We start from the raw sequence: 25564 nt of genomic DNA on the forward strand, positions 1-25564 counted from the left end.
CAATCAAATCAATAAATATAGTATTTAATTAAGTAGAAACAAGGAATTTAGTAGCACTATTCTATTCTTATTTAATTTAACTTTATAGATTTGTACTTTTAACATTATCCAAACAGGGGGCGTTAAAGTGATTCATCGGAAAAAGAATACAGTAATGTACTGTTGTATTACCTGAAAAATTAGATTGTAATTTATCAATAATTATTCAAAAAAGATGTAATGGCTTAAGCTTTCCAGATTTGATGGACAAAGGAGCAATCTTTTCCCTCTCTTCTTCCTCTTCTTCTGATCACTTTGCTTTCTTTCTCTGGAAAAGAGGAGGATTTGGAGGGAAAATGAGGAGAAAAAGGAGAAATTTCTCCAAAGAGAAATTGGGGAACATGAGCTATGGCGTAACCACGTGGCGTAATATCAGTGGTTAGGTGCATTTTTGAGGGCTGCTTTCTCTCTCTCTGTCCCTATCTCTCTCATGCGCTGCCATGTCAGAAGTGTAAACCCCGTCCTATGACCCCGGCGAATCCGTATCGTATGCCCCTTTCTATCTCTACAAGGAAAAAACTCCAATTTCTCTCTCTAAAACTTTTAGAGAGAAGGGGTTTAACAAGTCTCTTTCTCTCCCTATATTTATTTTCCCTTTGTTGGCGTGTGCGGGTGTCTCCCTCTTTTCTCTCTCTTTCTCGTTTTTCTCATATCCCTCTTCTGCTCCTCGTATACCCTAATTTCCCGTACCTATCTGCCCATTCTTGCTTCCTCTTGTTCCAGAGAATAGCTTGCTTTGTGTTAATTTTTGATTCTCAGCAAGATTGGTAAGCTTATTTTCTTATCTGCCTACTGTTTTAGTTGTATATTGATTCTAATTTTCGTGGGTTTTTATTTTTTTGTGCTTTGAGCTTATTCCTCTTCAGCTTTGATGCTTATAGTGTCATGACATTCCTTGATTTGGGATTTGAATTCGTTCTATGAATTCACGCTCATTGATTTGGTAATTGTTTGAGATTTCATAATTGGTTTCTTGTTATTGAAAAGTTTGAATGGGGTTTAGGATATGTATGGGAAAATGTGCCTGCTTGGTTTAGTTGTAGTTTCCATGTTTGATTTTGGCAATACTAGTGTATTTGCATGCTTGGTTCCTTTAATGACTTTCACTGTTCAATTTAGACGATTAAACTGCTTACAATGTTGGAGATACTGTTACCTTATTTAGCAGTGATGTTCTAATTCAATAGTCTGATAGCTATTCATCTGTGGCTTCTATTTGTTATAATTCAGTGGTCTGGTAGCTAGTTAGTTTTCAGAAATGTACCAAATGACACTTACTCTTGTGCCGAGACGAGTTGTTCCTCTGCTGCCGTTGTCTTCATCTTCTTTTCTTTCTTTGTTATTTCTCATGAGTTACATTCTTTCCTTTGATTGTTGTATGTTACATCTATTGTTTTTCTTAATATTTTTATAACAAGAACCGATATTCAAATAATTAGTTGATAATGCTTCTACATATAAGATCATGAGTCACTTCCTTTATCAGTTTTACGGTAGATTGTTGGTGATAATATCCTTCAGGTGGCACACACCATGGTGGTCAATTCTATTTTGTTGTCATTCCTTGTGCTTTTTGCCCATTTAAAAATGTTATGCCGGTCATGGAGGTTTGTATGTGTTCTTCGCTAATGTATGCCATATTTGTGTCAATTTCAGATGCAAATGTGATGCAGAAGATCGAGAAATGAAAGATAGTGGTTCAACGGCGAGTAAAATGATAAACAGAAATTGGGTGTTGAAGCGTAAACGGAAAAAGCTTTTGTATGGACGAGTTCTTGCCAATGGTAATAAAGAAGAAAATTCAGCAGCTCCTGAATCTCCAAAAATTTCTTCTTCTGTTAAACGGAGGCCAAAGAGTGAAATAAGCTCTGATATATCTTCATCCAAGAAGAAAGGAAATGATGGGGTGAGTTATCATGTGCTTTCTTTAACTATTATATGAACTTTGCCTTCCATATCCTAATATTCTCTGATTCAGAATGATTATTTGCATTGTTTATCCACTGCATTGGTGCACCATGACGACTCCTACATCTCAAGCAATTCATTGCACATTAGAGGTCGTTCCATTAAGTGTAGAAATTTTGGGGACATGCTTCTATTATACTATATTTGGGAGGATGACTTCCATGTTAGTAAAACAAAAGTATATGCACATGCTCCATTTAAAGAAAATTGAATTAGATTTTGAGTTTTACTGCAAAGTGCAAACCAGTTAAAAACCTCCTCATCTCCATGTATTATCTACTTGAAGTTAATGATAATAACCACTGTAATTGGGTTGAAAATGGATTCTTATCACTTAGTTAAGTTGAAGTTGGAGATTCATCTTTTCAGTTGCTCACAGTATATTTTGCAAACCAGTTATATTTTGACCATGCTGAGGTGTTTCCACTGTTATTTGATGTAAACTTCCCAATCTGATTGATTGTCATGGATAACAACTTTTATATATAAGATTGTAATAGCAATATGCGTGGAGCTGTGTGATTGTTTTAATGGTGGAGGTGCTTAGGTTCATGAACGCTTCTTATGTGTGGCAGGTAGCTTTTATAAGCTGGATATGAATTTTGTGATGTTCTTGATTACAACATTGCCTGTTCTTGCTCTTCTTTTCCTTGGTCATATTTTTGGCCTTTGTTTGCAATTTTTCAATTTTCAACTGAAGTTTTATTCTCTTTTATGTCTTATCCTTTAGTTTAGCAAGTTGCTTGTCATGATTTTATGTGAGAGTTGAGCTGCAGACTTTCATTTTAGATTTTATTCCTCGTGAAAGGATAGTTTGTTATATTCTGTGGGTCTGTTATAATATTGACTTTTAATCTGCTACTTTCCAGTATTACTATGAATGTGTGATCTGTGACCTTGGCGGAAACTTGTTGTGTTGCGATAGCTGTCCTCGGGTCTACCATCTTCAGTGCCTTGATCCTCCTCTTAAGGTATGTTTTGTTAGTTTTATTATGTTGCAGCTGACTTTTCCCAAAGTTATGCCAGATTATGAATGCTTCACGACTCTTGTTTTCTGAGCTCAATTTAATTTGTCTTATTTTTAACTTGAAGCGCATTCCAAATGGGAAGTGGCAATGCCCAAAGTGCTATCAAAAAAATGATCCACTTAAGTCGATAACCCAACTGGATTCCATTTCAAAGCGAGCAAGAACGAAAATTGTTTCTACAAATTCTAAAACTGGCGTTAGGTCATCTGACACTGACAAAGTATCCAGGCTTTTTGGAACTTCCATTCTCTCCAAACAAAGGTCCTCCAGCAAAGGAAAATCTGTGTTAACTTTGGGAGTTAAATCTGGTGAAAAAGAACCAGATTCTTCTATGGATCTATCTTCTAGCAACAAGCCAAGTGATCCGTCCATTGTTAGTTCTATAGTGGGCAACTCATCGTGTGTGAATGTTGATGATACAAAGAAACCTGATGTAACTCTGCCTGAATCACCTTTGGACGAGAAGTCAATTTCTCTTGCTGAGGAATCTTTATCTCATTCCAAACTTACAAAATCAGAGTCGAATGAGGAAGCATCTGATCGGAAGAATGATTTGTCTTGTAGTAATGAATCTCCTAGAAAAAAAATTGTCCTTGCAATTGGTGCTGCCACTAAGAAAGACAGAAAAAGAAAACACAAAGGCAACAATGGAGGCAGTATAAAGAGGCATAGAACTGATGAGGGAAAAACTGAGAAGGGAAAACGTACTTCTAAGAAGCATGGATCGAAAGCCAATAATATAGTTTCTGGAAGTAGTAAAACACATCCAAAACGAAAAACTGTCAATCATGGGGCTTCTGCATCTTTCTCACAGAATGATGTTGAAAACAAGAATTTAGATGTTCAAGGAAAGAAAGAGGTATTGTTTTAAGATTTAATGATTTTAATCATGTTCCCTTGTTTTTTAATTCTTAGTGGATTCTTGGAAATTTCTTCTCAAAGATAAACTTCTTGATAAAAATAAAACAACTGGCTGGTTTCCATTGTTCGGCACACACATTGCTTGAATGGGGGAAAGGAGGATAATATCCCCCCACTCTTTCTTCTTACAAGGTGAAATTGATGGGATATAAGATTTCATCTTTGAGAAGTAAATGAACTGTTTTGCTGTTTTATCTTTTTACTCTTAACTACTCCCTCCGGTCCACAATAGAAGTCTTTCTAGGGAGTTTTTTTTGTTCCACAATACATGACATTTTGCTTAAATCTATGCACATTAATTTACTTTTACCAAATATACCCCTATTTAAGTTGACTTTTTGTCTTGGGAATAGATAAAGTTACTAGTGGATGCAATTATTACAAGGGTAACAAAGTCTTTTACTTAAAATTAATTGCATTTCTTAATTAGTGTGCATTAACCTTAAAAGACTTCTATTGTGGACCGGAGGGAGTAGTATTTGCTAATTCAAAGCTATACAAACTAATAAGGTTTGTTTGTTCGTTATACAATTACAATCCTCTTTCAATTTATTTAAAATAATAACAATGTTCCCAGTTCCTTCTAATTTAACATGTAAGTTTTTTAACACATTAAGTTAAAGATTTTCTCCGTTTCTTTCCTATTCTTCCCTCCTTTTTGAAAATTCTTCACATACTCTTACCTCCTCTCATACTTATGCATTTATGAAGTGTTTGGTTTAGTTGTTTGGGTTTCAGTTTCTAAACAGTTAAAGTGTATGGTTAGATAATTTAGAAAAAGCCCCTTACATTGAGATACTTATTTTTAGCAGATGCTTCATGAGGAACTTAAGTGCCCATCAGGTGACTCATGCAAAGCTGAGAATCACGTGGATGAAACACAAATGTCTGAAGATGTTGTTATCCCTGAACTTCAACAGGTTAATCAACTCAAATCGAGAATTTCATATACTTTGCCCTGCAAATCTCTTATACATGGAAAAAGACCCTGTTTAGATGCTTGTAATTATTTGACAAATTTAGTTTTCATTGTTCACACGGCAGGTTGATCGGGTTTTGGGATGTAGAATTCAAGGTGACAAGGCTAGTGCTTCATGCAATGTATCTTTGGTACCCAGAGATGATCTGCCTTCTGATGACTTGCTTGTGAGGGGAGTGCAAAATCGGGAGGAAAATTTTAGCTGTGATATTGATTGTGATGTAGTATTTGAAAATAATGAAGAGGATTGTTCTGGTACTAACCAATTTGTTGACAATGGAGAAAACCTGAAGGATGGCACTAGAGCAGATAGCATACATGTATATAAAAGAGCTGCTGGTAAAGATTGTAAAGAAGGAAATGCCAACGTTTTAGCTGGGAAAGATGACAAGGATTCTGGCTGTAAAGTCATACATGGTAAAGATGGAGATGAGTCTGCATTAACAACTGAAGATTCTGTGAAACAACCTGAAAACGCGGTGACAGAGGAGGTCATTAAAAATGGTTTAAATAGTAATGGTATGACAGAAGTTTGCGAGCCATGTTTAGATCCTCCAATGAAAGTTGGAAAAGAAGAGATTGAAATGAGAATAATTAATGCTGTTGAAAATAAAGTTCAGGAGGCTTCCATGTTGGAATCTTCATGTGTGATTGGGAAGACAATGACATCATATGAGTTCTTGGTTAAATGGGCAGGGAAGTCTCATGTACACAATAGTTGGATATCTGAATCTCAGCTAAAAGCTATTGCAAAAAGAAAACTAGAAAATTACAAGGCAAAGTATGGAACAGCTGTGATAAATATATGCGAGGAAAAGTGGAAGGTGCCTCAGCGGATAATTGCTCTTCGTACATCCAAAGATGGTATGCAGGAAGCTTTTGTAAAATGGACTGGTCTTCCTTATGATGAATGCACTTGGGAGAGGCTGGATGAGCTTGCCCGTTTAAAGTCTTCACATCTGATTGATCTATTTGATCAGTCAGAACGGCAAACAGTGGAAAAAGATAATATAAGGGATGACAAGGGGAAGGGGAAGGGCAGTAGTCAGCAAAATGAGATTACCACTCTCACAGAACAACCCAAGGAACTAAAAGGGGGTGCCTTGTTTCCGCACCAGCTTGAAGCATTGAACTGGTTGCGTAGATGCTGGCATAAATCCAAAAATGTGATCCTTGCTGATGAGATGGGTCTTGGGAAAACAGTATCTGCCTGTGCTTTTATGTCATCACTGTATTTTGAGTTCAAAGCTTCTTTACCTTGTTTGGTGTTAGTTCCTCTTTCCACAATGCCTAACTGGCTTGCTGAGTTTTCTTTATGGGCCCCTAACTTAAATGTTGTGGAATATCATGGGTGTGCAAAAGCAAGGGCTGTAATTCGCCAACATGAGTGGCATGCTAGTAATCCAAATGGAATGAATAAGAAAACTACTTCTTACAAATTCAATGTTATTTTAACTACTTATGAAATGGTTCTTGCTGACTCCTCTCACTTACGAGGAGTTCCCTGGGAAGTTCTTGTGGTTGATGAAGGCCACCGTCTAAAGAATTCTGGAAGTAAATTGTTTAGCTTACTCAATACATTCTCTTTCCAACACCGTGTTCTCTTGACTGGTACGCCTCTTCAAAATAACATCGGTGAGATGTATAATTTACTGAATTTCTTGCAGCCAGCTTCATTCCCTTCTCTATCTTCATTTGAAGAGAAATTTAATGATCTTACAACTGCGGAAAAGGTGGAGGAATTGAAAAAGCTTGTTGCTCCTCATATGCTTCGAAGGCTTAAAAAGGATGCCATGCAAAATATTCCTCCTAAGACAGAACGAATGGTTCCTGTTGAGTTGACTTCTATCCAAGCTGAATACTATCGTGCAATGCTAACAAAAAACTATCAGGTATTACGGAATATTGGAAAAGGGGTTGCTCAGCAATCAATGCTGAACATTGTAATGCAGCTGAGAAAGATTTGCAATCATCCTTATCTGATACCAGGTACTGAGCCTGATTCTGGGTCAGTAGAATTCCTTCATGAAATGAGAATAAAAGCTTCAGCCAAGCTTACTCTTTTGCATTCCATGCTAAGAGCATTATATAAGGAAGGCCATAGAGTTCTTATTTTCTCGCAGATGACTAAGCTTCTGGATATCCTTGAGGATTATTTGAATGTAGAATTTGGGCCCAAAACTTATGAGAGAGTGGATGGATCTGTAGCTGTATCTGATCGTCAGACAGCAATTGCTCGTTTCAACCAGGATAAAAGTCGTTTTGTGTTCTTGTTATCAACACGTTCTTGTGGCCTGGGAATCAATTTGGCAACAGCTGATACAGTAATTATTTATGATTCTGATTTCAATCCACATGCTGATATCCAAGCAATGAACCGAGCGCATAGAATTGGACAATCAAAGAGGCTGCTGGTGTACAGGCTTGTTGTTCGTGCAAGTGTTGAAGAGCGTATCTTGCAGCTTGCTAAAAAGAAATTGATGCTTGACCAGCTTTTTGTGAACAAGTCTGGATCTCAGAAGGAAGTGGAAGATATTCTTCGTTGGGGAACAGAGCAACTTTTTAGTGATTCTTCTAGCATGAATGAGAAAGACAATGGTGAAAGTAAGAGCAACAAAGATGATGCAGGAACAGATACAGAGCAAAAGCAGAGGAAAAGGGGTGGAGGTCTGGGTGATGTGTACAAGGACAAATGTACAGATGGCGGAAACAAGATTGTCTGGGATGAAAGTGCAATTGCAAAATTGCTTGATCGTTCAAACCTTCAATCTGGGACAGCTGATGTTGCTGAACTGGAGTTTGAGAGTGACATGCTTGGCTCCGTAAAGGTGATGTATCATATTTATTTCATGTAAAAACCTGTATTTTATTATATTATGAGGTCATGAATTCCACTTACGAAACTAACTAGAGTTTGCCTTTTGCATTGAATACAAAACCATAGTAGTGAATGCAAGGCAATGGTGTAGGACAGCTTGAAACTTGAGTTTCATGGTTCAGTATAGGGTTGATTTGCAAACGAGAAAAAATAAGATATTACAAGGACATCAAGGTTTCTGAAATGGTGTATAATTAGGACAACAATGTTAGGCATAAGGGGCATAGGGTTGAAATGAGTTCTGAAGCCTGGGGAAGGTGCAAGGCGCATGGCTTGCAGATGTCAGAGCAAAAGACATAAATTTTATAAAATCAAAATAAGCAATAAAATCAAAACATATATGAAAAATAACGAGACAAAATGGTCATAGAAATTAAAAATATTAGTATTTACCAGGGATCTAGTTGCAGAATTTTTATTTTAAAAATCAATCATCATATAATGTCACTTTTCTGATTGATTTTTTAGTCACATCCCTTAGCTGAGAGAAGGAGATCTGACAAAGTTATGCATATGATCTTGTTTAAGTCAGAAATGAACACACTTGTATCACACCATATCTACACTTGTATCACATCATATCTATTTCAGATTCCTCATCTCTACAATATCCTTTTTCTTTTATTGACCAACATTCGGTGTTAACAAGTCGACTTCTGGGTCTGATAAAGCCCTGTCGTCTGAGATGTATTTATGAATGTAGGAGATTCATCTATTCTACTTTAACTATCAAACTATTGTTCTTCTCACTCCATTCTTTGGATAGAATCTATGTGATCGTTTTAGTTCTTGTCAACCTTAAAATGTGCATTTTCTTGAGCTTTATGCTGTCTATCTACATCAGGTCAGACTTTTTTTTTTTATAAGAAAATGGAATCAGTTCATATTTGCCTATAACTTCAGCTTGTTAGAAGCTGAAACTTTTTGATGTGGATATGTCAGGGTCGGCTGCAAGATGTTTTAGTGTTTGCAATGGTTTTCGTTTATATTTGGCCTTTAGTCACAACTGCTTGCCAGTCTCAAAAATTTGAATGAATATGCTATAACTGTTGAGTGGTGGTTACACTGCATGTTGTCTCTCAACAGAATCAGTGGTACTGATTGTTGACATGGATCATACGATTTCATGCATTATGCAATTGTATGATCCGTGTCACGGAAAGGGATTTTGGAATTTTATTTTATTGTTTGCTAGGTTTAATTGCTTATCTTTTGGTACTTAACAAAAATGATTTTTGTAAAGTAGCTTTTTCTTGTTGGCTCCTCGGATTTTGGTATGCTTTTCAATGTTCTTAATACTCTTAACCGTTTGTTGTTCTTTCTTTAAGTTTTATGTAGATTCCTTATTTAGGTTGGGGTTAATCCAGAAACGTCCCTTGAAATATGTCTCTAGAAACATTTGAATCTCTATTATTTTAAAATTATTGAATTTAGGACCCGAAGTTTTTCAAGTTTTCTAAAATCTATCTATGATTATTAATTCTGAACTGTATAATATTCTACCCCATAGCAGTTTAAAGCATAGTTGTTAGAATCGTACGAGTCGACACGATCCGATTCTTGATGATTTCGAGTTGTATCTATGGTACAACTCGAAATCATCAAGAATTGGACATGAATCGGCCAAATCAGTGGTGAACTGACCGAGTCCATCGATTCAGTCGATTCATGAAACCATTAAAAAAAAACTGTTTTTAATTTTTAAAAACTAAAAGACGTGTGTACAGAAGAACTAAAACTATTTAATAAGCAGTTACGGAATACAAATAGACATAGAAGACAGACTTTATAAATTCCAAACCTTCCGTTTCTCTGTTCTTTCCTTTTCGTTTTCTCTTCTCTTCTATTTATTTGTTCTTTTCAACCGTCCGCTATAATATTCTTTCCTTATCTTCAACTTTCTGTCTCTAGAAGAAGAAGATGATGAATTCTTTGGCAATTAGTTTTATTAGGATTGCATTAGATTCGAATTTTAATTTAAGTGCTTGGTTGATAACTTGATATAATTTCTATTTGGATATTAAAATTGCATTTTTAGACTAATATAACATGGTTCATATTTTATTTTGAATTTGATCCGAATCTTACGATTCGGTTCGATTCACGGGTCCCGATTCACAAAATGAGGATTTCGAGTCACAAAATGAGGATTTCGAGTCACGAGTCGGATCTCGATTTAACAACCATGGTTTAAAGTGTATTATATTTTAATCCCTGACAAATTTCACCATCTTTTAGACTTTTAGTTGACTTGAAATATTATAAAACACTCTAGTTGCCCAAGTTTGTACTTTCTTCAATAACAGTACAAGGACTAACCTCGTGAATTTTGAATCAGCATGGCTCTTCTAAAGGCATCTCATAATGTCTTTCTGTTTGGTATTTAATGTTATTCATTTATTTATCTAGCATGTTGCATTTCTGTGGATTCATCATTCAAGGGCCACAGAGTTGGAAATTTTATTCATTGTTAGCTTTGATTGACTGAACTAAGGTTTCTCTTATTCAGTCTGTGGAATGGAATGATGAGACAACAGAAGAACAAGTGGCAGGTGATTCAATTCCTATTGTGGCTGATGATATCCGTGGACAAAATCCTGACAAGAAAGAGGATAATGTGGTCACTGCCACAGAAGAAAATGAATGGGAAAAGCTTCTGCGGTCAAGGTGAGGGAGCCTTTATTTGTTGTCAAATCTTCCCTGTAGTTTTATTGTCTTATATTTTATTATTCTTCAGACCAGACAAAATGATTCAGCCCCCCATCTCCCTCTTTCTTTTCTTTTCTTTCCAGTGAAAATTGTGACCTTTTTGTTTTCTTCTTCTTTTGAATAAAAAAAAGGCAGCCAATTAGTGAAATGAGAATAATGCCTCTGGAGTAGTAACCATGAGCAAAAGGGAAACTTATAATTATTAAATAACTCAATTGGGTGGTGCTTTGATCTTATAATTATTAATTTCTGTGTCTGATGCAGCCAATGTCATCTGATGATTGATATTTTGTTGCTTATAGTATCCTGTTCAGCACTAGACCTTACTGCATTGCTGTGCGTTGTGGTAGTTTGGAGAAGCATGCTAATGTGAAGTTGTATACCCTTATGCTTTGCAATGCTATATATCATATCATGGCATATGGATCTTCATGAGATCTTGTTTACGATTTGACATCCAAGGATATTTTGGATGTTCAAAATGATGTCTTAAGTCTTTCATGTGAACCTTTTTCCCATTACAACTGTAATGTAAAACTTTTTTTTTTTACAAATTAGTAAATTAAGAAAATCATTGAATGCATACGAGGATAAATCATTGTATTTTTGTAAGGCTGTTGCACATTGACTTCAGATAATGGATCATGAAGCAACCTTCTTGAAGTGCGAGGGAAAGCAGGCTACAAACATTGGACCTCTTCTAAAAGTTGTGTGGTACATGAAAATTGAAATAATCTTTTTCTTGTACGCCCGAAAAACTTAAGACGAGGCTGAATATAGGTTAACTATGCAGTTTTCTGATCTAAATGGAATTTAGGAAAACTGAACCTAAGAGCATACCATATTTACTTGTTGCTGACTATGTCTATTGGCATTTCGCCTCGGATCCCTTTAGTTGCTTTCATTTAATGACATGGAAAGTATTTTTACATCATTGCAATACTTTATTGGTTAACAGATTCCATGCAAAATTTGTTTTCATTCTGTAGATAATCTGAGCTTGACATGTTAGTTTCCTGCTATATTTCAATGTATGTGTCCGATGTAGGAGCTGAGATGAGTTAGGAACTAAGGGGACTTTTGAATAAAATAATTCTCCAGTTTTAATTTTCGAAAGTGAATGAATATATAAAATAAACAAAAAGTTTTTAAGGTTTTAAATTGGCCCTTATAAATATTTTACCTTGGTTGTATATGGCCATGTAAGACGAAGAGCGCTCGATGCGCTGATTAGAAGGACTGAAGAGTGGCAAAGGGATGCAATGGTGAGGGGTGGGGGAAGACCTAAGCAAACTTGGAAGAGGGTGATTGAGAGTGATATGAGTTTATTGGGGATTGAGGAAAATATGGTAGTAGATAGGACGGAGTGGAGAGAGAGAATTTATGTCGCTTACACGACTTGATTTCACGGTTTCATATGACTGTTCATGTTAGCCGACTCCGAATCATTTCGGGAATAAGGCTTTTTTGTTGTTGTTGGTTGTCTATGGTTCATTTTTTTATTTTATTTTAAATTAGTCCTTATAAATATTTTACCTTTGGAAGTTATAAGTTTTGGCTTCTTTAATCATTTGGGCTTTCTCTAATTAAAAGTTTAAGCTAGAAGTTCTCTTTATTTAGTTATTGAAGACAGAGAAAAGTGAAGAAAATAGAAGACAGAGAGAAGTGAAGGATAAGTCTTCTATATTTTCTTCTTGGTTAAGGATAGATTACAACATATTTATATAGAAATATGAACAATATATTATTCTACAACTTAACATATGTTAATAGTGCCAGCCACATATTATTGCCAGAAGTATAACCTATGTTAATACTGCCAGCCATATATTACTGCTATCAGTATAACCTATTATGTTGAGTCCCAGTACACCTACATAGCTTATATAGAGCTGTACATACTATAACACTTCCCCTTAAGCCGGAACTTAGATACTGATCATGCCCAACTTGGTACACATATAATTGATCCCGAGTTCTTGGTAAAGCTTTAGTAAATAATCTACAAGTTGGCTTCTGTCCGGACATGTGGAGTTGTGATTGTACTGTCTTCTAACTTTTCCCATGTAAAATGACAATTGACTTCTATATGTTTGGTCTTCTCGTTAAACACATAACTGTTCGCAATATAGATAGCTGCTTCATTATCACACCATAAGTTCATTGGTTTTGTCTGTACAAACCCAAGTTCATCGAGAAGACGACGTAACCATACAAGCTCACATGTAGTTTGTGTCATAGCTCGATATTCAGCTTCGACACTGGATCGAGACACCACACTCTGTTTCTTGCTTTTCCAAGAAACAAGATTTCTTCCAACAAACACACAATAACCAGTGGTAGAGTGTCTATCTGAAAGATCCCCAACATAGTGTGCATCTGTGAACCCTTGTGTAATATGGTGACCATGATTTTGATACAACAAACCTCGTCTAGGAGCCCCCTTCAAATATTTCAGAATATGAACAACAATATCTCTATGCAATGTTCTAGGTGAAGACTTGAACTGACTTACAACACTCACCACAAAAGCAATATCAGGTCACTTGTTAGATAATTCAATTTCTCAACAACCTTTATGTATTTCTCAGGTTTCTCAAGCAACTTACCTTCATCGCCTTTTAACTTCATGTTTGGTATCATAGGAGCATCACATGTGTTTGATTCACTCAGTCCTGCATCTTCTAACACATCTAGACAATATTTCTTTGAGTGAGACAAATTCCTTTACTGTTGCGGAAAACTTCTATTCCAAAGAACTACTTCAGTTGTCCTAGGTCCTTTGTTTGAAAACAAGTACCAAGGAAATGTTTCAACTTTGTAATTCCTGCTGTATCATTACCAGTAATCACTATGTCATCAACATATGCACTTCTACGAAGACCAAATTCAATTACTGTAGCATTGAATCTTCCAAACCAAGTATGAGAGGATTGTTTCAGGCCATACATTCAATTTGCATACCTTCCTTGACTCCTCCTGAGCAACAAACCCACGTGGTTGCTCCATATAAACCTCTTCACGTAAATCTTCATTTGAGAAAGCATTTTTAACATCAAACTGATGAAGCGACCATTAATAAGTAGCAACCAAAGCAAAGCCGAACCGAAGTCAATTTGGCAACATGAGAGAAATTATCAAAGTAATCAATGTCATATGTCTGAGCATAGTCTTTGGCAACTAATCGAGCTTTTAGACGAGCCATTGTACCATAAGGGTTTACCTTAACAACAAATACCCTTCTGGAACCAATAGCTTTCTTCTAGGCCGTTAGAGAAATAAGATCCCAAGTATGGTTATCTTCCAAAGCCTTTATTTCTTCTTTTATTGCTTCCACCCAACCCAGATGAGTCAATGCTGACTTCGAGGAGACTGATAGGGAATCATAGGATACAAAGGAAGAAATAGGATGAGTGTAGGTACATGTACCTTTTGAATAGCAATAAGTAGGTCAAGGCTGGAATCAGAAGAAGACAAAAGTACTAGTGTCGGGATCTGCAACTGGTTCTGGAGTTGGTGCTGCAACCGTAGGCTGTACATGCCGAGAATAAACTTGATGAATAACAGGCCGAGAGGGAGGAGAGACTCTTAATGTTCACTCACAGTATATACCAGAAAATCATCATTAGTGTTATTGGTAGATAAAGAGAGAAAATGATGGTGGAGATGGATGAAAGAATGATGTATTTTCAAAGAATGTGACATCGGCAGGCACGTAACGCCCTAATGATGGAGAGTAGCAACGATATCCCTTTTGGAATTGAGGATAGCCCAAGAAGACTTTTGAGAGATTTGGGATCAAGTTTAGATATCCGAGGACGCATATCTTGAACAAAGTAAGTACATCCAAAAATCCGGGATGCAAGAGAAAATAAAGATTGAGAAGGGAAAAAAATGGAATATGGAATCTGGCCATTAAGAATAGCGGAAGGCATATGATTAATTAGGTGGCAGGCAGTGGATACAACAGCTAGCTAGAAAACCTTGGGGACTTGCATACGAAAGATGATTGCTCGGGTGCCTTCCAGTAAATGGCAATTCTTTCGTTCAGCCACGCCATTTTGCCGAGGAGTAACAATACAAGAAGTCTGGTGTCTGGATAAATATTCCTTGGCATTTTCGCTTCACAGGATGCAAATATTTTTGTTAAATTGAGTTTTAATCTCAATATGAAAGTTACAAAACACAATAAAAAAATAAGAACGATACTTCAAAGGATAAAGCCAAGTGGTTCGAGAGAAATCATCCAAAGACGTTACAAAATATTGATAACCAAGTTTAAACATAACTAGACAAGGACCCCGCACATCAGTGTGAACTAACTTGAAACAGATTCAACACGTATATTTATTCGGGGGGAACACGGTACTCTGTGATGTTTAGCGAACTAACAAGCTTCACATTCCAAAGTAGATTCCCTTTGAAGAATAGGACATAACTTCTTTAATATAGGAAGAGATGGATGGCCAACTGACAATGAAGCAATTGTAATAGAGAAGATCTTGTACATGCAACTGATCTTGGCACCGCTTTAGAGGAGTCAAGAACATACAATCCATTTACTAGATTCCTTCTACCGATATTCTGCTTCGTCCCAATATCCTGAAATAGATAATAAGTCAGAAAGAAAGTAACACGACAGTTAGAGGTTTTCATGAGTTGACTAACATACAATAAATTAAAAGGAAATTGAGGCAGGCATAAAACAGAAGATAAGGTAATGGTAGAGGTAGGATTAGTTGTTCGACCATTTACAGGAGTTGTAGCACTATTGGCTATTATAACAGGCAGAAAGGATATCTGAGTTACCAGTCATATGATTTGTAGCATCAGAGTCTATAACCCAACTACGAGAGGATGTGGAGAGGCACGCAACATGATTACCTGTGACAGCTAAAACAATCGTTGAAGATTGGGGAATATCATGAATCATGGAGAGTTGTTGAAGTTTATCATATTCATTTGCTGAAATAGTGATTGTTGGAGTAGAGAGTGGAGATGGTAAGATTCCATCTTGAGCCGCCATGTTAGCAATTGTCCTAGTAGTGGTCTGCCCGGTATTTTGTGGAGGTTTACCATGCATCTTCCAACAATATTTCTTGATATGCCCCTCTCCCCCACAATGATAACAGGTCTTGGGAGAGTTACGGTTACCAAGAGGATTTTGATGACCACTTGTGCTCCCACGATTCACATTGCTTACTAAGGCTACTGTTTCTTGAGACACTGTGCCAGGGCTCAAATCACCATCTTCATCCTTGCATAGAGGAAGTAACCGAGCATAAAGATCGGAGAAAGAGGGAAGTTCCTCACTAGTTAATAGCTAAGAGCGAGCTACTTCATACGAGGAATCTAGTCCAGCCAGGAAGCATTGAATGCATATCCGCTCTTCTTCTTGCATCCATTTGACATCAGCAACAATATGAAATAATGCTCGTTTTCCCTCAAAAGCTCGTCTCGAATCATTATAGTATTGGAAGAGAGTATGTCCCTTTTGATAGATTTTCAACAACTTATGAGTATGAGACAAATCCTTTTTAGTGGCATACATAGATGCAAGATATTCCCAGTGGCACAATGGGTTGATATTGGGGGCTAGAGTATTTTGAATCATATTAAACAACCTACAATCCACCATCCCCCATTTCTTTCCTTTTTCATCATCCTTCGAAGGGGGATTCAGTCCTATCAGCAAACCGTCCTATATTTTAATATTACCAAATGAAATTTCAGTAAAAAATTTATTGTCTGCCATTTGCAACCAAGTCTTTAACAAATTAAGTCTCCACACAAATTTTGTTGGGCCAGCCCACACTGTGAAAACGAGATTTAGAAGAAACCGACCGACATGTAAAATTATAAATAACAACACTGAACATTCCTAAACTGACACAAATAGTATGATAAGCACTTTCTTCTCCTAAATTAACATTTTTTCCCACTCCTCTAGTATGATAAGCACTTTCTTAAGCTCCAATAGCCCTATTAACATCAACCCATGTTAAATTTTCATTTGGTAACACTAGCTCATCTTCATCCGAGCCCTCTCCATCCAATCTACCCATCAACCAATCTGATAACTTGTGAAAAAATCCTTGATCGGAGCACTTCCATGTGAGGCGCTGTTGGGATCGGCCGGGGACACTCCGATGCCAAAGTCAGTAATATTTCTGAGAATAAACTGTAAGCACAAAAGTAGAGAATCAGTAAGTGTACCTTTGATCCTAGGAAGCTGGGGTATTTATATAGGTTTCTGTAACCTTCAACATTAATGGGGAAGTAGGTGAAGAGTTATGTCATTACTCATCTTTAATTGCTATCAATTCTTCATTAATCCCAGCATTTATCCTTGAAAACCTCAGAGTTGGGGTATTCGAACAGTCAAGTCTTTATTCCCCTTTAATGGTTATTAATTGTCATTTAATTGTATTTATTCCCATTCATGGATGGTAATAAAGGCGCCTTTTGGTATTCTTAGATCCGTCAAGGCGTATGTACGCTCTCTTTGAGAACAATGGCGGGTCTCCATTATTCACTCTCATCGGGCGTATCTTGTTATGGCGTGTCTCGCCATGGTCCACGTGGCGTGGCATAATGCTAGAAACTCCTTCCTTTTTCTTCATTATTTGCATATTCACTCTTGCATTAATCCTGCATTAATTATCATTAATTCCACATTAATCATGCATTAATATCTCTTTTAGAAGGAATAATGGTTCGCCATTATTTCTATTAATTTTCCCTTATTCCTGATTCTAGAATAATTTGGGTTGTTATCACATTCATTGGCATCATCTATATCTTGTAAAGAAAAGGGGTCAATAGTGTCACGAATTCAAGGAGAGATACTTTGCGTTTTTTCCTTTAGGGTTGCAGTTGCTGCTCTTTTATTTCTTTTTCTAATTTAATATGAGCCCTTAATACTAAAGTTTTCCTATGGCATGATTAAAAGTTGAAAAAAACCCTAAAAAACCCCCAAACCCCCTTAAAACAGCGCCTAGAGAGCCTAGGCGTGCCTTGACTCAAGGCGCAAGGCAAGACAAGGCGCGCGCCTTGCTGACATTGCCCGCCTGAGACCTACTGAGGTGCTAATCTCTGTGGCTTGAGTCAAGCGTGCCTTTAACAACTATGGTATATTACCTATATTAATATTGCCAACCTATAATGCACGGAAGCTCTTCATGACAAGCGTTTCCCCGTTTCCGGCAGATGTGGGAAACGGAAACTCTCGGAAACTGATACGAAACTTTTCCGGGCACGTTTCCCTAATTACCAAAAATATGAAACGCGTCTCTCAGTTTTTAAGCGGTTTTTCCTACCTATTTCGGTTAAAATTCTGGAAATTCAAACTTTCTATTTTGCAGTTCCTGTTTAATCTAAGATTAGGAAAATTGAAACTTTGTATTTGAGACATAATTATTCCCTTGTATCCTTCAATTTAAAGAACTTATCCATATTTCTTTCTCCTATAATCCTTGTCTCTTGAATCTTGATTAAGCTTGGACTTTCTTCATCTTGTTCTTCAATCTTGTTTTTATTTAATGTATTATTATATTTTTAATATTTATAAATATGCTCCTATATTTTTAATATTTACACGTTTCCGTTTCCTATGTTTTTCAGAAATTACGTTTCCCAGTATCGTTTCAGTTTCCGTATCTGTTTCCGTTTCCGTGCAACATAGTTGCCAACCATATAATACTGGTAGCCTACGTTACACAAAAACGGGAACTGAAACGGAAACAGAAACAGATACCGGGTAACGTTATTTCTAAGAAAAATTAGATAGGAAACGGAAATGGAAACAGACACTAGACGCCGAAACACTAATTAAGAAGAGTTTCTGTGCAACATAGCTGCCAGCAGTATAACCTATGTTAATACTGCCAACCATATATTACTGCCAGCAGTATAGCCTATTATATAACCTATTACGTTGAGTCCCAATACACCTATATAGCTTATATACAGCTGTACATACTATAACAGTTATTGAACAGTTTGTGATATTTTTCTTGGAAGGAATATAAAGAATATGCGATTTTGAGAGTTTTTATAGATTCAATACTCGATTTTTTTTTTCTTTTTTCATGTTATCCTTAATTCTAAATTAGTCTCTACACTTTTCAGAAAATGTTCAAACCTAATTTCTCTCGGAAAAGTTGTCAATTTCGACACTCAATATTTGTCTTTCTGAATCGCCTTGGAGCTCGAAATACGAACTGCACAAATATTTGAAATCACTAACCTTAATCTTAATTTTGGTTTGGGATTTTCTCCTCGAGTCTTGTATTCGCTTTTCATATAAATCAGCAAACAAATGCACATGATTAGTGGGAAAATCAATAAATAATTTTCTTAGTTCATTATAATTAGGAAGCTTGAAAATCGAGGACCTTAAGCTTATTTATATAATTTTATCTATATAAGAAATTCAATTGGAGTGAATAGGTGACATGAGAAAAAGCTTTATGGGAAATGCTAGCAAGATTGCAGTAGAATTTTGAATGAATCCTACTCTATTAAGCGATACTTCTCGCGAAGTTTTAATTTTGCTATTTCTGAAATTTTATCAATTCGTTATCTTTACCAATCATAAATGGTCTTGGAATAACCTATTTTGTATTCTTACCAAAAATAGATTGTGACTCTCATAGAAAGTATCGCCGCTATACTTCTCGCCAACTTTTAATTTTTCTACTTCTGAAATTTTATAAATTACCTATTTTGTGTTCTTACCAAAATAGATTCTGACTCATAGAAAATAGGGTCACTTATCTTATAGCAACGTAGCGTAATGGCATTGGATTCTTACTTTTCTCTCATTTTAACTCTACGTTCCCTTGTTGTGTCCAATAAACATTCTCTAATTACTCGCACACATTATTCCTGTCTGATTTATATTACCGAAGGACTTACTTTTTATTATATGGCTTACTTGGTTTCTAGATGGGAGAAATATCAAAGCGAAGAGGAGGCAGCTCTTGGTCGAGGGAAGCGCCAGAGGAAAGCAGTTTCTTACAGGGAAGCTTATGCTCCTCATCCAAGTGAAACATTAACTGAGGTATATTTTGTTTGCTTCCTCCATATGAACAAATCTTTTTCCTCAAGGCTAATTATTAAATATTCCCTTTAAAAGCAGTTCCGTAATGTGCTAAAACAGAGTTGCGGCGAAGAAGAACGGGAGCCAGAGCCCGAGCCAGAGCGGGAATACACACCAGCTGGACGAGCTATGAAAGCAAAATAGTAAGTCTTTTTTTTTTTTTTTTTATTTCATTAAACTACTGTTGTCATAATTTTAAGTTGAGGTTCAAACAGAGAACTGGTGCTTGAAATTGGTGGAAGCATTTCCGATAAAAAATAGTTCACCTAGGGTTTTTTCACGGAACTTTTAGAAATTTATGTATGGCTTTCTAGTATAATCTTGTTGACTTAAAAATTGTTGCTTGATTGAGAGATGCCAATTTGGAGGATGACAGAATAGTTAATATTAAGTTCTGATACTTGATATTCTGATTTTGCATGTTCTCTACGATCATATAATTTTAAAGGAATACATATTCATTTTTGTTAGAGTTGTTTGAATCATATAATTCAGTTTGATTCCACAAAATAGCAATCTGAATTTCCGGGATATGGATGAGCTCTGAAATCAAAGTAGTGTATCTTTTTATTTCCTTAAATTGTGCATGTTAGCATTTAAGTCAGAGATCTCAACACAATGCTGATATTTGAAATTGTGGACCATTTCATGGTAAGAAATCTTTCACCTAAATATTTTGAACAGAACTTCAGAAAATTATGGGTGACTTTATACCAAGATCTTGTTACTTAGATAATGTTGCTCAAGTTAGAGATGCCAATTTGGAGAAATGAAATAACCGTTGATATCAAATTCTGACATTTGGAATTTTGATTCTGAACATTTGGTATTAAAGTTAACATTTGTTTTAGAATTGTGATTTTCATTTCTAACTATATGTATGTCCAGTTTAACAACTTAACAATCTGAATTTTGGGGTGAATCACAATTCACAGATATGCTTGAGTTCTGACCAACCAAAAAAACAGTGAATTAATAGTGAATTCGGTGTGTAAATACAATTGATTGATTTGTTAACCTGTGATTTCAAAGTTTATGGTTGTACTTCAATTTACCAAGGAAACAGACCTAAAATCTTCCTTGGGTACTTTTCGTCCACCTACACACGCACACCTCTCCCTCTCTTTTTTCCCCTCGTGTTAATGTTGGCTACTTTTGGCTGCCTATCTTATCACCTTTTATCTTAACTTGCTTTGATCAATTGTAAATGGGGGTTAGCACATGAACTAGAATTATAGAATTTATAATTTGTAACAGTTATTTAATAAAATAAGAATATATTGTTATGATCGATTGTGTATGTTAGATATTAATATGAATTGGGCCTTTAACTATTAGCTTAATCTTTTAGCTCAATTGGTTCCGTGACGTGGTATCCATGACAGAGTATTTACTATATTATGGAGCATAATATCCCATATTTGGCAAATAATGTTGATGTTCTCATTTTTTTTAATTGAACAAGTATATTAATTTGAAGACTTTGTACTAAGTCCTCAAATTTGATTCAACCTTGATATGCGAAATAAGGGTTTTTGATTCTCAACTTGCATTAACTTTTATTTTCAAGGCCTCACCGGTTATCTGAAAAAATTATTCAGTTATCAATTCACATGGTAAAAAGAAGCTTTTGAGAAGTATTTAAACAAAAAAAGTGAATTAACTAACAAGAGAAAGATGGAACTAGAAGCATTCTTAGAAGAAATCAGTATGTCTTTATCTTTAGCAAATGATATGGTAGCAAATATTTTATAGTTTATGAATTATTGAGTTGGTTATTAAATTGTCTTTTGTTTGTTGGAACAGTGCGAAGCTCCGTGCTAGACAAAAACAGCGGCTTGCTCGTCGTAATGCAGTTGAAGAGCCCCATCAAAGTCGAGGACTAGATGTACACGAGTCATTTGTGCAGTCTCAGGGTCTTCCCGCCTGTGAGAGGGACAAGGATCATGCAGTGGAGTTACTTAAACAAGCCAGAGAGAAGCTACCAGTAATGGAGCTAGAGGATAATAAATTCACAGAGTCATTAGATACACAAAAAAGCAGGGCTGATGCGACCTTACGGTTGGGTCAGGTGTCTAAGCATAAAATAAGCAGTCATCCAGATCTTTCTGACAATTCTCTTGGTCCTTCTCCTGATATGTTCCTTCCAAGTCAACAAAGTCAGGGTGCTGGCTACATGAACTATCGTTTGTTACCTGTTTTGGGATTATGTGCTCCCAATGCTTCCCAGTTGGAGTCATACCATAAAAGCTCCTCAAGATCCAACAGTAGACAAAAGCCTGCAACTGGACCGGAGTTTCCGTTTAGCTTACCATCTTCCTCTGGAACTTCAATTCAGACAGATGTAAGACATTGTGATATTACCCCTGACAAATCAAAATTTCAAGATTTGTCAGCTGAACTTCTGCAACAGCCCCTCAAAAGTAGCTTCTTAGATGGAAGGCTCCCGTTCAGTCCGGTACTCTCTCATACTTCAATTGTTAACTTTCTCTAATCCTCTAATGCATGTCATCCTATCGTGATTCAAGACTTTTCTTTCTCACCTTTTTGCAGTATCCTCTACCTGTCCCACATGGAAAGAGTTCTGAGCATTTCGAAGGTCCCAGTTCAAGTTTTGCTGATTTTCAGGAGAAAATGTCGCTACCAAATTTCCCTTTTGATGAGAAATTGATGCCCAGATTCCAGGTACCTGTCAAGTGCATGCCATCTCCACAGCACGACTTATTCCCAAGCTTATCACTTGGGAGCAGACTTGAGGCATTAAATGACTCTATGCGGGACCTTCCAGCAATGCCATTATTGCCCAATTTGAAACTCCCGTCTCAAGATGTAACAAAATATAATCAGCTGGACAAGGAGGTTCCTCCGATGATGGGTTTGGGGCAGTTACCATCTAACTTGCAATCATTTCCTGAGAACCACAGGAAGGTTCTTGAAAACATAATGATGAGGACTGGGTCTGGATCCAATAATTTGTTCAGAAAGAAATCGAGAATAGATGGTTGGTCTGAAGATGAACTCGATTTTCTGTGGATCGGTGTTCGTAGACATGGACGGGGTAATTGGGAGGCAATGCTTAGAGATCCAAGGTTGAAGTTCTCCAAGTATAAATCCTCAGAAGATTTGGCAGCTAGATGGGAGGAGGAACAAATAAGGATCATAGATGCAGCATCTCTCACAGGGCCAAAGACAGTTAGGTTGCCGAAGTCCTCGAAACCATCCTCTTTCCCGAGTGTTCCTGAAGGAATGATGGCGCGAGCCTTGCATGGTAGTAGACTTGTCACTCCATCAAAGTTCCAAGCCCATCTGACAGACATGAAACTTGGCTTTGGTGATCTTTCTTCAGGCCTGCCACATTTTGAGCCATCAGATCAACTTAGTTTGCACAGTGATCATTTTGGGCCAAGTCCTACCTGGAATCCTGAGAAATTGCGTGCCTTGTCCGGAGATTCTTCTGCAGGGCCTTCTTCTGGTTTTCTCAATGAAATGCCATTTATGCTCAATTCTTTTGGAGCAAGCAATTTGGGCTCTCTGGGATTGAATAACTCCAGTACCTTTGATTTGCTGAGAAGGGAGGAAGATAGTACCTTGAGGCATAGGAAGTTGCCAAGTATGTTGGATAGGTCATTAAGTATCCTACGCGATTCCCAGAATAATGTCGGGAATGGCGAGTCCAGCAGTTCAGCTTTGTTTGCAGAGTTGAATAAAGGGATTAATTTCCATTCGAAGGGAAAAGAAATTGTCGGAAGTAGTCCCTCAAAGAACAAGCTACCTCATTGGCTTCGGGAAGCTGTGAGTGTTCCTGTTAAACCACCAGAACCCGAGCTGCCACCCACTGTATCGGCAATAGCTCAGTCTGTTCGTGTACTATATGGAGAAAGCAAGCCAAGTATTCCTCCTTTTGATATACCTGGTCCGCCTCCATCACAACCAAGAGATCCAAGACGGAAATTGAAGAAGAAAAGGAAGAGGCGGCCTCATTTGTTCGAGCAATTTCCGCAAGACATGACAGGAAATTTCAGAAGCGGCATAGAAGGCAGCAATGCTGCTTCATCCTCTATTCCACCTGCCCCAACTTTTCAACCGCTTCAGCCGTCAAATCCTGGATCCTCAGGTCTTGCTTGGAACGGATCTGATGTGAGCTCGCATTTTCCTAATTTAAACATGAAAAACTCATTGACATCAGCTCCTTATCTGAACCTCCCAAAGAAGACGAACATGGGTTTGTCCCCTTCTCCTGAAGTGCTTCAATTGGTAGCATCCTGTGTTGCTCCAGGCCCACATATGTCATCAAGTTCAGGCACGACTAGCAGTAGCTTCCTTGAGAACAAGCTACCCTTGCCAAAGTCTGTTGACCAGGTAGAATTTCCGGAATCACAAACTGTGGAAGAAAATAAGGAGTCGAAGAGCTCACCTCTCGTCGTAGGCACTATTCCAGAAGAAAAACCAGGGTCAGATAATGGTGAATCTAGCAAGACTCAGTCGGATCATTCTCAAAACAAAAAGCCTGGTGTAGAGGAGATATCTTCTGAGGGAACAGTATCGGATCATCCTGCAAGTGGAAATGAATCAAAGGAGGTATAGTGTCGCGGTGATATATGAAACGTTATTATTCCACAGGCCACAGGGTTTCAGTTACGAAACGTTATTATTCCACAGGCTACAGGGTTTAAGTTATGAAACGTTATTATTCCACAGGCTACAGGGTTTAAGTAAAATGGTCGAATTTTTGTAGGCAACGGTGTAACGGAGTGATGGGTAGCGTAAATAGGTTCTACGTAGGACACATTGTGTAAAATTACTGTAAGTGAAAATGAAATGCATAGTGTTTTCTGGTTGTTGTACTTGTCTGTCTGCCTTTATTTTGAGCTTGAATGAGGTGATGAGTTTGATTCCATAGCTACATTATGTTAGAAACTTTAAAACAGGTGCAAGGCTGGCTTGGCTGTCTGAGATTTTTCTCAGACTTGAAAGATGGCACCTTTGGGTGTTGTCAAGACAGAAAAAATAGATGTTTTAGGCAAATTTTTTTTTGCCAAATTTCTAACTTGTTAATTACTCAGAAAAATGGGTTGTTTGGTATTGGTGTCAATTTGCGACACAATATACGACATTTTTATCGTTATTACTATGTTTACATAATATATAATTGTCTGAAATATATAAATATAACACGATGACGTTACATACTATAAGGGGAGTCACTAGTCACTTTTTTAGTGTTTTTTATACCAACTCGAGGCCCAGGGGTAATAGATGTTATAATGTTTCATTCACCCTTATCTCCGGTTGTCTACATTCTCCTCCAGTTAAAATTAGTGAAATTTTAAACCAGTATAAATATAAATAGTAAGTTAGTACTTCTATTAAAACTTATTAACCCAGTTAATAGTAACATGATCCATAATAGAACTTTAACCTACTTAATAGTAACATGATCTATAACGAGGAATTGTTAAAAATTTAATAGAACTGTTAATTTTTCATTCATAATATTTTATTAGGGTATTCATAATATTTTATTAGGGAAAAGATTACGAAATAATAGGTATTGGGCGGAGATCTATATTTCAAATAAATCAACAGTAAAAATAACTAAATAATAAATTAGTGATATTTTGGATAAATCTGGTGACAATAGGAATTTAATAGTTAATCACTTATTTACATTAATGTGTTTGAGAACTTCAATTCTTTAATCATTTAGATGGTATAATTAAGAACCATAAAAAAAAAATTGTTTCAATTAAGTTAAAAACATCAAAAATATTCAACTTAAAGTTTTAAGTTGTATTATCAACTAATATTTTTTATTTTAAAGATTAACTAATATTTTTATATTCAGTTTTTTATTTTTAGTATTTATCAAACAATTGCACCATTTAATACTTTCAGCACTTGTAATACTCAACATTTAAATTTTAATATTATTTTTTCAG

At 36.5% G+C, this 25564-nt stretch overlaps 1 protein-coding gene across 3 annotated transcripts; it reads left to right on the forward strand.

The window, feature by feature from the left end:
- The first annotated feature begins 255 nt into the window (after positions 1 to 255).
- Positions 256 to 24469, forward strand: LOC136205506 (protein CHROMATIN REMODELING 4). 3 transcript variants are annotated; one of them, XM_065996129.1, is made up of 11 exons: positions 256 to 806; positions 1696 to 1945; positions 2877 to 2978; positions 3100 to 3894; positions 4769 to 4876; positions 5001 to 7763; positions 10323 to 10480; positions 19472 to 19586; positions 19662 to 19768; positions 21432 to 22083; positions 22179 to 24469. In XM_065996129.1, exons 2-11 carry the CDS (start codon positions 1724 to 1726, stop codon positions 24207 to 24209), a joined length of 7053 nt encoding a protein of 2350 aa, XP_065852201.1. In that variant the 5' UTR covers positions 256 to 806; positions 1696 to 1723; the 3' UTR covers positions 24210 to 24469. The 3 variants fall into 3 exon arrangements, with proteins under 3 accessions (XP_065852201.1, XP_065852203.1, XP_065852202.1); XM_065996131.1 differs by having other exon boundaries at positions 19686 to 19768; XM_065996130.1 differs by having other exon boundaries at positions 257 to 806; positions 19665 to 19768.
- The last annotated feature ends 1095 nt before the right edge of the window (positions 24470 to 25564 follow it).

The sequence above is a fragment of the Euphorbia lathyris genome, chromosome 9 (assembly GCF_963576675.1).
Source record: "Euphorbia lathyris chromosome 9, ddEupLath1.1, whole genome shotgun sequence".
Taxonomy (NCBI): Eukaryota; Viridiplantae; Streptophyta; class Magnoliopsida; order Malpighiales; family Euphorbiaceae; genus Euphorbia; species Euphorbia lathyris.